Source organism: Chelon labrosus (genome assembly GCF_963514085.1).
Source record: "Chelon labrosus genome assembly, chromosome: 14".
Taxonomy (NCBI): Eukaryota; Metazoa; Chordata; class Actinopteri; order Mugiliformes; family Mugilidae; genus Chelon; species Chelon labrosus.
Genome location: NC_140347.1, coordinates 8130596 through 8147193, shown reverse-complemented (window position 1 = coordinate 8147193; position 16598 = coordinate 8130596). Strand labels below are relative to the sequence as shown.

The window sequence follows — 16598 nt, the reverse complement described above, 5'->3', positions numbered from 1 at the left end:
ATGGCTGCATCCCTGGTGTTCAGGCTGCACGACAGAGGTCCGGAGGTGGTGAGGGAGGTGCTCCTGGAGCGAGGGTGGGAGGAGTACGACGGAGGGCGGAGGGGGGAGGAGGACTGGAACCTTTACTGGCGGGGCTCGGCGTTCCGCAGCTCCGACTATCACAACCTGCTGCCGTGGCAACGCCTCAACCACCATCCCAAAACGGTGGGCATCACACGCAAGGTGACTGCACCGCTCCAAGGATCTATGACAGAGGAGGTCGAGTTTAGGTTAAGTTATGATGACAGAATAAACTGGAAAGGGAGAAAAGGGTGAAAAACTATAAAGCTATATTTTTAGCACCAGCACCACTGTTATGTTACATGAGCAGTTTCTACTTAAAGCCGATTGCATGAACAAGGCCAAAGAAAGAGATGGAAACTATGTCAGAGTCTGTCCCAGGACATCTATCAAATATAAAAAAAACATTTAACTTGCCCGAGAGGATCTAATTTGTCATTTGAAATATTGAAAAAATAAAATGGAGGCCAAATAGCTGCAGTTATTTTCGCTGTAGTTTAAATTGGCTTCATTCTTGTTGATCTTTAGATGTTTCAGATAGCTAGCGGTACACTCAGTGTATTCTGAGGTGGTTATGAAAGCTCGTTGTGAACCAGTCCTTGTAGCAGAGTGGCGCAGCGGAAGCGTGCTGGGCCCATAACCCAGAGGTCGATGGATCGAAACCATCCTCTGCTATAAGCTAATTTTGGGGGGAAACAGTGGAGTAATGGTTGGAGGCACAAGTGGAACCCCAATGCTGTGTGAAAGAACGGATGGGTTAAATGCGGGAAAGAGTTTCCACACACTGTTTTCAACATGACTAAAAAATACCATTTTTACCACATTCACACCTGCCACTAAAACACAGGTTGTCGTTGGATATGTTTTCCACCAGGTATATTTACAAGCAGAGTATTGGATCAGAATTCAACTTTGTAGTGGTTATCACATTAGCCTAAAGGCTAAGGCCTTCTAAGCCAGCGATTGTGGGTTCGAGTCCCCTCTGGGGTGTACAGCAGAGTGGCGCAGCGGAAGCGTGCTGGGCCCATAACCCAGAGGTCGATGGATCGAAACCATCCTCTGCTAAAAGCTCCTTTTGGGGGGAAACAGTAGAGTAATGGTTGGAGGCACAAGTGGAACCCCAATGCTATGTGAAAGAACGGATGGGTTAAATGCGGGGAAGAGTTTTCAACATGACTTGTAAGCCTCTCTAAAAACTACCTTTTATACCACATTCACACCTGCCACTAAAACGTAGGTTGTTGCTGGACATGTTTTCCACCAGGTATATTTACGAGCAGAGTATTGGATCAGAATTCAACTTCGTAGTGGTTATCACATTCTCCTAAAACCTTCGAAACCAGAGAGGAACAGCCTTTTAACATCCCCAGGGAAACTAATGGATAAGGTCTTCTAAGTAGGCGATTGTGGGTTCAAGTCCCCTCTGGGGTGTATAGCAGAGTGGCGCAGCGGAAGCGTGCTGGGCCCATAACCCAGAGGTCGATGGATCGAAACCATTCTCTGCTGTAAGTTAATTTTGGGGGAAAACAGTAGAGTAATGGTTGGAGGCACAAGTGTCAACTCACTGATGTGTAAAAGAATGGATGGGTTAAATGTTTTCAACATAACTTCAAAGCCTCTCTAAAAAAACATTTAACTTGTCCAAGAGGATCTAATATGTCATTTAAAACACTGAAAAAATAAAATGGAGGCCAAATAGCTGCAGTTATTTTCATTGTAGTTTAAATTGGCTTCATACTTGTTGACCTTTCGATGTTTTAGATGGCTACAGGTACACTAAGTGTATTCTAAGGTGGTTAAGAAAACTTCGTTGTGAACCAGCCCTTGTAGCAGAGTGGCGCAGCGGAAGCGTGCTGGGCCCATAACCCAGAGGTCGGTGGATCGAAACCATCCTCTGCTAAAAGCTTCTTTTGGGGGGAAACAGTAGAGTAATGGTTGGAGGCACAAGTGTAAAAGAATGGATGGGTTAAATGCAGGAAAGAGTTTCCACACTGTTTTCAACATAACTTGAAAGCCTCTCTAAAAACACCTTTTATACTATATTCACACCTGCCACTAAAACACAGGTTGTTGCTGGATATGTTTTCACGAGCAGAGTATTGGATCAGAATTCAACTTTATAGTGGTTATCACATTCTCCTAATACCTTCGAAACCAGAGGGGAACAGCCCCAGGGGCATAAAGGATAAGGCCTTCTAAGCTGGGGATTGTGCGTTCGAGTCCCTTTTGGGGTGTATAGCAGAGTGGCGCAGCGGAAGCGTGCTGGGCCCATAACCCAGAGGTCGATGGATCGAAACCATCCTCTGCTATCCCATCAGTTTCAGAGGGAGTAGTGGACAGAGAAGCAGCTTGGGACTGAGGGGTCAGAGGTTTGCGTCCCCCCCCCCATATCCATGGCTTAGGTTCTGTCGAGTGAACCTTTTAGAACACAACAATTTCAATCAGTTTGATGAAATCTGGTCCATGTAAACAAAGCCACTGTGATCAGATGTCAAATGTCAGCCAGGTGTAAATGATAGGTTGTCTACTGTAAGGCTGCAAGACACTGAGAACTGGACCCAGTGTTGTTAATCAAGAATGCAAAAGTTTTTATCCAAAAACATTAAAGAAAGATAACCGTACTGTGGAGTTTCTTGTAGGCGTTTTATCACTCATCGTCATTGGTGCACCAGTCATTGTAGAAAGAGGACAGAGTCAAACAGTCTCGCCCAACGACTTGCAGGCAATGAAGAAGCTACTTGGATGAAACGTTTTCAAGAAACTCAACAAGTCCAGTTGTGTTTCTTTAACACTTTTTTGATAAACCATGCCTTGAATGACTGAGAACCTTCACAGACACAAGAATACATCTTAACATCATGTATAAGTGTCGGTATAAATGTGGTATTTAAACAAGAACACCAAAGCACACAACCTTTTATCAGCTAGAAAGATATTTGACTGATCTCTAATAGAACGATTTGTTCTTCTTTTTGGAAGGACTGCTTGGCTCGCAACCTGCGCAGAATGAAGGCCACGTTCGGTTCAGCCGTCTATGACTTCAGTCCCACTGCCTTCATCCTCCCCAACGACTACACCCGCTTCCTGGCCGAGTACAACAGACTGCGAGTGGCCAGAGGAGCGTCAGTGTACTGGATTTGTAAACCTGTGGATCTCTCCAGAGGCAGAGGGATCTTCATCTTCGGGGACATCAAGGATTTGGTGTACCACTGCTCTGTGATTGTCCAGCGGTACATCAGCAGCCCGTTGCTGATCTCCGGCTACAAGTTTGACCTTCGCATCTATGCGTGCGTGAAGAGCTTCCGTCCGCTGACTGTCTACATTCATCAAGAGGGGTTGGTGCGTTTCTCCACCGAGAAGTACAACCTGTCGTCCCTGCACAACCCGTACGCTCACCTCACCAACACCAGCATCAACAAGTTCGGCCCCTTCTACAGGACGGAGAAGGGGAGGGTGGGTCAGGGATGCAAGTGGACCATGAGCAAGTTCAGGCACTTCCTGCACGGCCAAGACATCAACGAGCTTCTGCTGTGGCAGAGGATCAGCAACATCGTCACTCTGACCCTCCTCACCATCGCTCCTGCCGTGCCCTCCTGTCCAAACTGCGTGGAGCTGTTTGGCTTTGACATCCTCGTGGACGCCAGGTTCAAGCCATGGCTGCTGGAGGTCAACTACAGCCCCGCGCTGACTCTGGACTGCCCGGCCGACATCAAAGTCAAGAAGGGGCTAATCGGCGATTTGATCGATCTGATGAACTACACGTCCATCGACGGCTTGAGACAGAGAGCTTATCAGAAGAACAAGCAGCACTGTTTCAGCACTGTTTCTGTTCCCGTGCTCTCAAAGTTCAAAGAAGCCAAGAAGAAAAGGGGCGTAACCCAGACACTCCCTCTCCTAAAATCTCTCTGTCTGTCTGAAAAGATGAACCACAGACCAAAGTTTGGAGCCAACAACCAAACACACTGTTCCCCTGTTGAATTAGATCAAATATACGCAGCGAGGAGCAAACTGAACCTGATCCTCGGCCCACGCTCAAGGACAAACATGTCCGTGATGACCAGGCAGACGCGTCCGGCCCGCGAGTCTTGGCTTCGCGTGTCTGAGGTTACAAACCATGACAACACCGACACAGAAGCTGAGATGGAGCTCTCAGCAGCAGAGGCAGACGTTTCCTCTTCGATACCCGACACTCAGCGGAGGGGGCCGGGAGTCAGACGCTCGGCAGAGTCCTGGAAGCTCCCAAACATTTACAGGTACTGCAAAAAGCAACAGAAAATTACCAGATAACTGCAAGTACAAGTGCAAGTAGCGTGACATTTTATAAAATATCACAACATTTATGTCATATTGTAAGTCTAAGGCAGGGGTGTCAAACTCATTTTAGTTCAGGGGTCACATATTTGATCTCAAGGAGGCTGGACCAGTTTCACAATAACCTATAATTAACGTCAACTCCAGATTGTTTCCCTTTTTTGTTTACATTTAATGATCTCTGCGTTAGACCTGTGATAGACTGGTGACCTGTTCAGAGTGTACCCAGTGACAGCTGGGATTGGCTCCTGCTCCAATTTTGGCACACTGCTGCTATCTGCTGTTTAGTTCTAGGTCTCATTGTTGTGTTATTTCCTAAAACTGAGCGACCCCCTAGTGGACAAATCAGGAACAGCAGTTACTTTGATTGAGAAATTCCAGCTAATGTCGCACTTTACAAATTCGTCCCATGGGTTTTTGCTATATGTTTGACTCCCCTGGTCTATGGGACGAGGAGATTAACAATGAAACTATATATGCAGAAAAAGAGAAGATTTAATGAACAACACATGAAGGAAATAGAAGAAATGAAAGAAAACCCTGCTCCGCCTTCGTTTAAACAAACTAAATCCGAGAATGAATCAGAGAGGAGGCAAACACTCTACACAAACATTCTGCAAAGAGCTGACTGGCAGAGCTGCGCTTTCTTCCCAGCATTCATACACAAGTAAATTAAAAACAGATGGACTCGATCTGTTGAGGCAGCGCACGCAAATCATACACACACACACAGAGCTACAGCACATGACATATAATGTGATGCAGAGCACGAAGCACTGGCTGACGTCCTTCTACAGCAGTCTGATAACCAGTTTATCCTGCACAGCTGACTTGAGATCTGATCACGGTTCCTCGCTCTGTATACAAATTGAACGCTAACATCTTTTGGGGTGCAGCAGAATGGCTGATACGTACTGCTGTTTGAGGACAATGAATGAGTGGGACTGAATGTTAAGTGGACCAGGACTCATCGTGTGTTCATACTGCTACAAGATGTGGTCACAAATGGCCCAGACCACCTTCAAGGTCCCTGATCAAACCTGGTTATTTGAGTGAACACACACAGGACGCACTGAGGACACATTTGAGTAACCCCATAGATATCAGTCCACATGTGGAGGTGGTTTGAGACGACCTCATTCCCTTGGTAGTGTGAACACAGAATGAGTCCTGGGTCTCGGTCAAGACCTCAACAGGGGTGATGTTGCGTAAGTGAGGTTGTGTCTCTCTTTCGTTTACCGCCCGAAAAGACAAAAGCACCGTAAGTTACTTGTGTTCTTTAGTAATCAGAGTCTTTTAAAATATTCTGCCCTTGTAACTGCCAATTCTAGTTTAGATGTATTTATTATTTAGGTGATTTAGACTCCAGCAGCACTTTATCAGACCAACGCATTTTGGCTCGTCGCCTTTTTTTAGGGTTATCAAGAAAAACGCTGCAAAGGACAATTTAAATAATGTATTAATTCATTCATTTATTCATTTCCATCCGCTTATCTGAGGTCGGGTTTGATCAGATCATATGCGATTCATTTAAATAACCAAATCTGAGCGGCCCCCAAATGAGGTCTCAGTGGTCGGATCTCAGTGTGTCTGTGGGTGTGTTCACACAATCACTCAGGACCGTAGACTGTATACAGATGGACGGTGGAACTGCTTCTCAAAAGTGAAGCCAAAGTAAGTAGAGCTCCCATTGGTGTCTGGCTGCAGTATAGGTCATAAGCTCCACCTCCTCCATGTTAGTGGATGGGACTTGGGCCGAACTAAAACACCGAAATACACATCAAATAATTTTTTTTTCAAGGAGGTTTCTGTCATGTTAGGTAGTTAACATAATGTTGATGTATGTTCAAGTGTTATTTTTTTGGATAAGTTTTGTTCTAGTTTATTTGACGCTATAGGAACATCATGGACATCATGGTAACTACCTGAGCGTAGTATTAATTAAACGAAAATCTGAGTGAGTCTGGAGGACGTGCGGGCGGGTCACCGATAATGTGGCTCCACTCTCGGACCGTACTGATCAGACTCTGGCTCCAAAGTTGCCAGATGGGGCCGTCTGTATCCCCGGGAAAATAGCGTTAGTTTGACCAATGCAAGGAAGTGGGGACACACTGTCCATATTTATATACAGTCTATGCTCAGGACACATGTTAACACCAGGTCTGAACATTGCCTCTGAGATCAGCAGCAGTTGCAGTGATGTTTGGTATAATAACAGATTGAGTTGTTGTGCTAAAAGAGATAATACATATATTTATATATTGCATTAGTTGGAAGAGAATATACATTTAATTGCATAATGATAAATCAAAACAAAGTAAAAATCACCTGTAATTTACTATTTATGAAAATCCATAAATTTTAAATCCATAATTTTAATAACTATAGTAGATGGCTAATGTTTTACTTTATTTGAAAAGCCAATCACTGCTTCAGGTCAAAGACATCTGCTCTATTTCTAAAAGGTTCGTCCATTTGTTCATGTCAACGGTTGTGACTGATTCACAGTGGGAGTCAAAGGCCGGAAACCACAGCACTGGATAGCGGACAACACATCCCTCCAATCAGAGTCGGAGACTTCATTCGGACGTTCCCATTTAACGCGGCCACTCTGAAGGCCTCGCAGCACGAACTGGACGTCCCGACGGTCATACAGGAAGTAAACAAGCTGACCGGTCGGCTGGCTTCAGGCCAGTTGGACAAGAAGACGAAGAGGAGGAGAGGGGAGGAGGAGGAGGAGGAGGAGGAGGTGAACATGGAGGACTTGAATGGTGAAGATGACTTTGACTCGTTGTTGTGGGGGCCCAAAGATCCTCCACTCCTCAGTCAGTGCTTCAAACCAACATGAGCCACTACAGTACTTTGAAAATGACAGTGTACGTTCAGCCTTGGTTTCAACAAGAATCCTGAAAGATCCAATCACAGCTTCTCTTGTGTTGTTTTTTTTCTGAATGAATGAATGAATAAGGCAAAACTGCCTCACACAATGTGGCCAGGACACATCGATGGACCTCCTGTGGCGGTCCATCAATGCGAAAGAATGTGGTCAGAGTGATCGGACCATAAATGTCTCCTCAACACGTCTTAGGGGGTGATGGAGGATTCGATAACTCGGGACACATGTTCAGGGCTTAACTTAATTAAAAAAGAAATCCTGAGCCTGAACTGTTTTCCAGGGGGCGGGGGCACAGTGGGTCTAACGCATACGCTAGGCAATTTTGCCAACAACTTTTTGGCATTGTGCTAAACAGGGTACAAGATGACAATCTAAAATATGATTTTTAGAAATTAAAGGTCTGTGAAAATGGAGAGAGGAGCTTTAAGCAGCTTACACAGGGTGAGATACCTCATACCTCTCTCTGGATTTTTCAGAGATGCAACGCGGCGCCACCAGTGATCTAAATGGTTTTTTAGAAATTAAAGGTCATAATGTTATAAGGGCATGTGAAACTCTGTCAGGCCAATTAATTTGAGGAATTATTCAATTAGCAACCATTTCAATCAGTAAAGGACAATTGATAATCAGTTACAGTGCAACTGTGAACTGTAGATAATATTGTGATTCTAAATTGTAGCATTTCCATCAGTTTTTTGTTCAAAACAAATAATGACCTCTGATAACTGCACAGCTGTCCAGTAGAATACCGGTTTCTTGTTTCCACTCACGACCATAACACTGCAGGACATCTTTGAGTTCCAGCATAAGTGCTGAAGCATTGCTGATATTAACTTTCCTGCTTGCAAGATGTTGTGTTATTACTCTGACCACATCATCATCAGAGAAGTGAACCAGTACATTAAGAACTTTGTCCATGCTCTATAGTGGCTTCACCAACATTAAGAGAAAACAAACACTTTTTGAGCTTCTCAGACAGACGTAAACTCTGGTGATATACCTTTTTTACACCTTTCTACAAGCGGTTGAGCGATCGTCAATGATAAATCGTGTTCTGCAATGAACAAGCACACACGTATAATACCAGGTCTGAACAAACTATACAGTTGACGTCATATTAAACATTATTGGACATGAACCAACAGCACCAAAATATGTCGGTGGTTGCGGTTCCACATCAATGTCTCTAGTAATTCAGTTGTGCAAACACATGTTTTCTTTTCTTCCCAAGAAATGTGAAACACAGCCAATCTGTTTGCCAACAGCGCTTCAGTGAAAAATGAGTAAGACACTGACACGAGTTGGCACAGCAGCCAGTTACAATCAACAAACATCTCAGTTGCTGGTAAGTGAAAGTTACAATTTCCAGTGAAAGTTTTTTGAAATCGTCTCCTCCCCACGTCATCATCCCGTCATTTAGGTGACTCCTTTCTTTTCCCAGACCTGCACTCGACCTGTTGCGTACTTGGTTTCCTGTCGCCCGTTGGCGTAGATAGTCTTAACCGTCCCGTCAGGATACTCTCTCCTCTTATACTGGGAAGTGTGGACTTCTCTCTGACCGCTGGGGAAGTCAACAAACTTCTGACCGGATCTGGAAGACGTAACAGTCCAGAAACAATTTAATGACAAATGTGCACGTTCATAAACAAATAAAACTATGCCAAGTGGCTCTAATACCTCAGGAAACAACAATAAACCACTGATGCCGATCAATGACTGTGAGGGTATGATCTGAAGTTTGTTTTTTTCATCAAAGTACTCCTTCAACAGTGGTTTGCAAATCCATTAGCAGAATGCAAACAGGAAACTGCTAATAGCTACTTCTGGATGCTTTAATGGCGCTACTTTGCAAAAAAAATGAATAGGAAAGCTAGCTCGTGTCTTTGGGGACCAGTGCTGGCTGCTTTTACTCTTGATTTGTTTAATTAGGAAGGCGTTAACAAAGGAGCACATGACATTATGCCTCTGAACTCTTAACTGTCATCTTGTTTGTTTACTTCATATTGTCTATTTATCATGAGGACGCCTGTCAACAGCTTGTCACCCTGAGGCTAACCCCACAGTCTTACGGCGAAAGGTGAACGACGGTGCCGTCGGGGAAGATCGTCCTCTCGCTGCCGTCGGCGTCCAGATACTTGACGGTCTGGTCCGGAAATAAGATCTCTCTCCTCCCCCCCGGGTATCGCTTCTCTGTTACAGAAGGAGACATGTTATGAGGGAAACTCAACACTATGAGCTGCCGTCATTGAAGTCTTGTTCCATTTTCCGCTCGAGGTGTCGGTGTCTGAACTGTCAGCGCATCAGTTTGCAAATTAAAAGAATCAACCTGGCTCCGGCTGCCTGGGGGAAACATTTCACCTGAAATAAGAACAATTTCCAGAGAATGTTTTTATCTATGTATGTGTAGAAACACGTAGGATGGCACGGTGGTGTAGTGGTTAGCACTGATGCCTCACAGCAAGAAGGTTCTGGGTTTGAATCCATCAACCGACTGGGCCTTTCTATGAGTTTGCATGTTCTCCCTGTGTCTGCGTGGGTTCTCTCCAGGTTCTCCAGCTTCCTCCCACCGTCCAAAGACATGCTGGTTAGGTTCATTGGTGATTCTAAATTGGTTGTAGGTGTGAGTGTGAATGGTTGTCTGTCTCTCTGTGTTAGCCCCGTGATAGACTGGAGACCTGTCCAGGGTGTACCCTGCCTCTCGCCCAATGACAGCTGGGATAGGCTCATAATATTCGTGACCACTTGGAGGCAACAGTTTCACGTTCTCATCACTGTTGTTTTCGGAATCATGTTTCTCTCTTTGCTCTCCTTCTGCCCTACCTTGGATTTCGTAACAACTCCTGAGAAAAATATTAGATTTTCTTGGCCCTTTAGCAGCTAAATGCTCCTCCTCCTCTAACTGTACCTGCTGCCGAAAAGAGTCAGCAAACAGTGAAGCTTTAAACCACTAACAGATGTAGATTTGTCCACAAAAACACCGCCTCTTACCAATCTGCTTGTTGGCGAAGTGAAGGATCTCCAGACCGCTGGGATATGTGGTTTGTGTCGTCTGTGCACCAGCGTAGTGATACACCTGCAACACACAAACACAGAGATTCAGTGGAGGAAAAAACAAAAACAAAACATGAAAATAAAAAGGATCTGTTTTAGCAGCTCACCACTTTCCCGTCCTCCAGGGTGTGTTTGACGTCTCCATTGAGGAACGTGATGGTTTTGGTCTTCTGGTCTGAAGGGGTTACTCTTCTCGATTTGTTTGCCGACGTCTCGAGGCTGCCGACGCCTCCACGTGGCGGCTGAGAGACAGAGAAAACTTCATCAGTACAGCCAGGGAGCAAAGTGTCACCCAGACGGAAATTAAAATTTTAGATTTAGACTTGTCTGTGATCTTAAACCTAAACCTTAAAATATTCAGTAAATGACCTGCCGTGTCTCTGTAGAGGTTTCTTCACTTGTGATTTATGAAGGCTGGGTTGGATATTAAATATTAAAGTTTAGATGCAAATTCAGGAGGATGTTGTGAACTTTGGTCTTTTTGTTGTTTCAGCTTTGGACTTTTATTCACTTTGGGTTTTCATGTATTTTCTTCCTGTTTTACTTTGAAAAGATTCTGGCCCTTGTGTCTTTCTGTTCTGTTTTTCCAACTGCAACTGTGTTCTCCACCCTTAAGGTTACTCCGTACTCCGCAAGAAGCCAGAAATTTGTTCTTGCTCCTAGGGCTGCGAGAACAAGAACAAAGCTCGTTCTGAAGTAATTCATACATCACGAGAAACTCAAGTGCTGATCTCCGGGGAAGTCCTCATAGGCGCCTCCCACTGCAGCATACGTCACACGCGCTAAGCATTGTGGGAGATGATGGAGACGGGCGACGAGAGGCACTTTTCTTATTATTTTCGGATGTAGAGATTAGCGGTCACACGGGGAAAAAAGTTCTGCCCGGTTGAGAACAAGCTGCGAGAACAAACTTCTTGCGGAGTCTGTAACAACCTTTATAGGTTTCACCTGTGTCTTATGTTTTTAAATATATTTTCATTAATCTGAAATTACTGCACTGTAAAGTAATTACAGCTGTCAACAAGAGTTTTCTTATCCGCGCTGCTGCGTTACAGGCATCCTCAGGTAATATCAATCCTTTAAACACTGCATTTTGTTTATAATTTCAACACGTGCGGATGGTAAAATCAGGTTTGGGCAGTGACAGAAGCGCCGCAGGGAAGGTATCGTCTTGCCGAGCGTGAACATGTAATGAGGTCAGTCAGTGCTTTGACACCGGCTTTTGTGCGTCCTCATGAATTATTTCCCGGGTGCTTAAAGACCACTTAACAGCGTATTATAAACATGAACAATGGGAACAGGATTTACAGAAGAGAGCACTGAGAGTTGTAAAGTGCAGAAAACGCTGAGAGACAGATGAGTAAACTGAAACGTGATGCAGGCGTTTGTCATGAGTTTGATTGCTGATGGATGATTAATCTGTTTCTAAGAAATTCATTCATTCATTCATCTTCTGTAACCGCTTATCCCTGTGAAGGGTAGCGGGAGGCCTGGAGCCTATCCCAGCTGTCATAGGGCCAGAGGCGGGGTACACCCTGGGCAGGTCTCCAGTCTATCTCAGGGCTAAGACAAAGAGACAGTCTTCTGTGTGGCCGGTGGATTCGAACCCAGAACTTTCTTGCAGTGAGGCCTCAGTCCTCGGAGCCAGCAGAGGGCAGCATCCTTTTATTTCCAGCAGCTAGTGAAGTTACCGCAGGAAACATCTGAACCGAGATGACTTCTGCCTCCGTACGACCGCTTAAAAGGCATCAACGCCACCAGGCCGCAGAGCGATCTCTTTTGCCGAAAGCTCGAATGAGAACAAATCGACTTCTCAGTGCGATGCAAAACAGAGCAGTGGTTGAAAAGTGTTTTCTCAAGTTTCTCCCCATCAGATATTGATTTCTAGGGCTGGGACTGACGGTAATAAAAAAAAATACAAACAACCATGGCCTCATGGGTAATACCCAACAAGACAACAAGACTCCCTTCATCTTCTGCATGCATTTGATCAAGAAATAAACAAAAATAAAAAAAATATAACCTAATTTAATTTTAATTTAACTACTGCTGTGGGTTTTTTTTTAAGTCTACAGAACATTTTATTTAAACAGATTACAGATGTTTCTTTTGAAGTCTGTCTTGTTTTTCTGTTGAGAACATAACTGAGTCTTTAAAGTCTTAAACTGAGTCTACTACTAATACGTTAATATTTAACTTATATAAATGTTAAACTGATATGATAATTAAACACGTTACAGAGATGCATTTATAACCTGTGATGCTTTATGAATGATGAATGAAGTGTTTACTAATCCTTCATAGTGTGCAGTATAATAAAGTGTAAACCCTAACATCTTCATCACGGTCATGGCTTGATTTGCTTTTGAAATACGTGTTTCAGCGTTTGTATTTTTGTCTGCAGCTTTACTATTTAATCCCTTTTGTTTCTGCTGACGTCTGACATGAGTGAAGCCGCTCACAGCTGAAGCAGAACAGGCAGCTTTATATGGTTTTATGAGGTTTTATAGGCTGCTCTGATAATTATGCTGAATGATTAAACCTCAGAGTGAACCCCCTTCTACTGCGGGCAGGTGATTTTCATCAGCCTGAATCACAAGGGGATACGAGAATGAATCTGATTTGGAAGTGAAGCCAGAGCTCACAGAGCGTTTAGGTCCAAGAAAATGTTTTTGTGCTCCACAGGCAGAGACTAGAAACCTGGACGGTAAAAAACAACAGTTCTGTTCTCTTATAAGTCATTTTCTGTAACCACTTGTCCTCTGGAGGCCCCTGATGGCCTGGATTCAAACCCAGAACCTTCTTGCTGTGAGGCATCAGCCGCCCTTGAACGTCATATTTTTGAATCAAATTATACATTATTCGGGGCGCCGTGCAGTGGCTGGGGTTCAAGTCTGGCCTGTGTCATTTCCTGCATGTCATCCCCTCTCTCTTACCTATAACAAGGCTCCAGCCTCCATGTGACCCTCCAGAGGACAAGCGGTTACAGTGGATGAATGAATGAATGAGTGAATATGCCATTCAAAGCAAGAGGTTAGTGGTAATCAAAGGCTTAAATCTCACAAAACGCTCTTCTTCTCACTTAAATGTTTTTGAATTCAGTTTCAAACAGAATAAACGTGTGCGATAGCTGAACTCAAACAGTGTGATCCAGTTCATGGAGATGTATGGGGATGTGACCCAGTGGACCCTGAGCAGGAGCAACTCTGTATAATGGGTTCAGACACTTCCTGTCCATAAACTGACCGAATTAGTTAAGTTAATAAGTATTAGTGCTGTAGTTTTAAAGAGAAAAACATTTTTGTGTTTTAAACATTGCTCAAAATTTTGAGCTCCACATTTGTACGACCGAGTTGTTGGTTTTAGTTTGTGAGCAACCAGTTTTACTGTACTTCTTCAAAGCAGTGGAGATGCTCTGATCATCAGACTAAATCATAAAACATATTTTACCTGTGCCTGGGGATCAGGTGTTGCTGCAGTACACCGGCCGTCCACCAGGCAGCACTGTGGCGCAGCTGAGAGTTTCCTCCTCAGGTCAGAGTTCTCTCTCACCAGCTCCTCCAGCTGGCGTTGAACTACGGACCAATCACTGTCTCTCTGCATAAACAGCTGCTGAAGAGTCTCCACCTGCTGCCTGAGGGCCTGCACGCACACAGTCACAACACAAACACACAGTAAAAAACCTGTTTAAAAACATGCAGCTCTCTGTGTGTGTGTGTGCGTGTGTGTGTACGTGCCTGACGTTACGGTTTGCACAGATTTACGTCACGGTGCGTTTATCGGCTCTGACGTGAGAAACGGGAAGAAGCTCCGTGACAAGTGACATCTTGTAACTTCTCCTGTCAGTGGGTGGTCATAATGTTGTGGCTGATCGGTTTAACGTTTTGTTTGCCTTGAAACGAATCAGTCTCTTAGTAGCAGCTGTTGCTTTGTAATACATCAGAAAATCAACCTGCTGATTGAAGTATGTCCAAGCTACTACAAGTCTTCACACGCAGCCTGCAGCCCTCCACGCCACCACCACCTCCACCACCTCCACTTAACTCCACTGACACCTGTGGCATTGCTTCACTTGTCCCGTATTTGCCCAGGACGGTGTTGGTATGTTAAATCTCTGCGTCTGTCAGGTAAGCGCCGTGTTTACCACGCCCATGCACATGAAGTCTAACAGCAGCAGTGAAGCTAATCACCTCCAGTATGACAAACAGATGAATGAAGCCGGGGGAACGACGGGCCGGGACATGTCCGCTCTGACTTAATTAAAGTGAAGACAGAAGGATATTTAGGCTTCCCGGTCAGCCTGACATTAACACGTCTGCAACAAATGCACCACACTTAATGTGCTTTATATTTAATCCTTGTTTTGAAAAGGGTGAAGTTTGATCTGACGTTACTGTGGAGCTTGTTATCCACATACAGCCTGCAGCGTTGCAACACTGGAGGAACCAGTTCTGTAATAAAACATGCTGCATGAGTGGGCGGTGCTCATGGATCAAAGGCGTACTAAAAGGTGCTTTTCTACAAATGCACGATGGTGAATGATTATCGACTCGTGCACTTTGAGGCTGTTAAATGTTATACAGCAGTTTCACGAGGGAGCAATTCACCCCCTGTTATGTCTGTGAGAACCAATAAAAGGCGTGCATGAATCAGCTCAGCGGGAGAGGAGGAGGAGGAGGAGGAGGAGGAGGTAATTGTGGTGTTGTTGTGAAACAGGCCCGTGATGTCATGAGTCGTGGTTTGTTAGGCAACGCGGCATCACGACTGTCAGACCGATGTTTCTGTGGCTAAAAGATGGGGAGGCGTGGTTTTATCTCTTTGATTACCGCCAACGAGGAATTTAACTGAGACTCCTCTGAGCCAGATAGCTGCAGCGTTAACGGCACATTCTTTCACTGTGGTTGTCTGCTTTGCTCCGACTTTTAATCCAACTTAAACATCAGTCTTTCTACTCAAAACTGACCTGGAGTTCCTCGGTTTCCACTTTGTGCCAACCGCACTGGTTCCTCGTGGTCTGGCCCTCGTCTCCGTGAGGGAGGGTGTGATCTTCTGGCCTCATTAGATCACCTTTTGGATTCACTCCTTCCCTGCGTATAAATAAACAGAGTCACTCGGGAAACATGGTGCAACATTAGCAATAAAAGCTTGTCTAAAGTACATATTCTCGCAGCTCTGTGAGGCTGCAGCTGGGCAAAGCAATGCTAACATGCTCATTCTGTAATCACACCACTGAAAGGCAAGTTTGGCCGGTAGCTGTTTTGAGTGTCTCTGTGTACTAAGTGAGTGGTTCATGTTGGAGCTAGGGCGGCACGGTGCTGTGGTGGTTAGCACTGATGCCTCACAGCAAGAAGAAGGTTCTGGGTTCGAACCCATCTGCCTTTCTGTGTGGAGTTTGCATGTTCTCCCTGTGTCTGCGTGGGTTCTCTCTAGGTTCTCCAGCTTCCTCCCACCGTCCAAAGACATGCTGGTTAGGTTCACTGGTGATTCTGAATTGTCCGTAGGTGTGAGTGTGAATGGTTGTTTGTCTCTCTGTGTTAGTCCTGTGAGAACAGAGAACATAGGTGTAGATGTAGGGAGGATGGAGGAACAGTCGTGGACGAGGAATCACAGCCGTCTGTGTTGATTCAACGTGTAGTTATATCTCTGGCTTACAATGTGGACTACAGTGTAGATCCAACGTGTAGCTTCAACTGAAACGTCTGAAATACAGTTGATAGCCAAAGTTATTAAAACTTATTCTACATTAAGCAGCTCCCTACAACCAAGAACAACACTCTCAAAGCAAACAGTATCCATATGTGTCATCACTCTCACATAGCTGGCATGACACTTGCATAGCGCCTACAGGTGCCTCCGTTCGTGGTCGCGTATCTGCAGGAGAACAGATAAACCAGAAGCAGCAGAGCAGCTAACGCTGGCACCACAACCAACCGATAAAGAAAACACCCACCCACTTTCCAACCACTGCAGTCCTGCTTAAACCGGATCGTTGATCAGTTGATCAGTTGATCAGTTGATACAACTGGGTGGTGTTTGTTTATTTTTACCTGCAAAAACCCCGTGGTGTGTGTTCCGTTCCTGTTTCATCTAGAACATCAGATTTCCTTCCTGGGTTCTGTGATATCTGTGATGGTATCTTCAACATTTCCTGACTACCTAGAATTTGAAAAAAAAAAAAAAAAAAAGATACAGAAGACATTAGTTTAATTTGCTAAAAGTACTTGAGTTTTAAGTGCGTGCTTCGCCTGGGTCTCTTGAGTCTCCAGAGGCTTCTCCAGTG

The 16598-nt window shown here is 44.7% G+C and overlaps 1 protein-coding gene across 1 annotated transcript; it reads left to right on the top strand.

The window, feature by feature from the left end:
• On the top strand, positions 1-7219 carry ttll2 (tubulin tyrosine ligase-like family, member 2; the record flags this gene model as incomplete). The annotated part of the gene is made up of 4 exons (XM_084560361.1): positions 1-222; positions 3040-4313; positions 6880-7097; positions 7149-7219. 4 exons carry the CDS (start codon positions 1-3, stop codon positions 7217-7219), a joined length of 1785 nt encoding a protein of 594 aa, XP_084416487.1.
• Positions 7220-16598: the final 9379 nt, after the last annotated feature.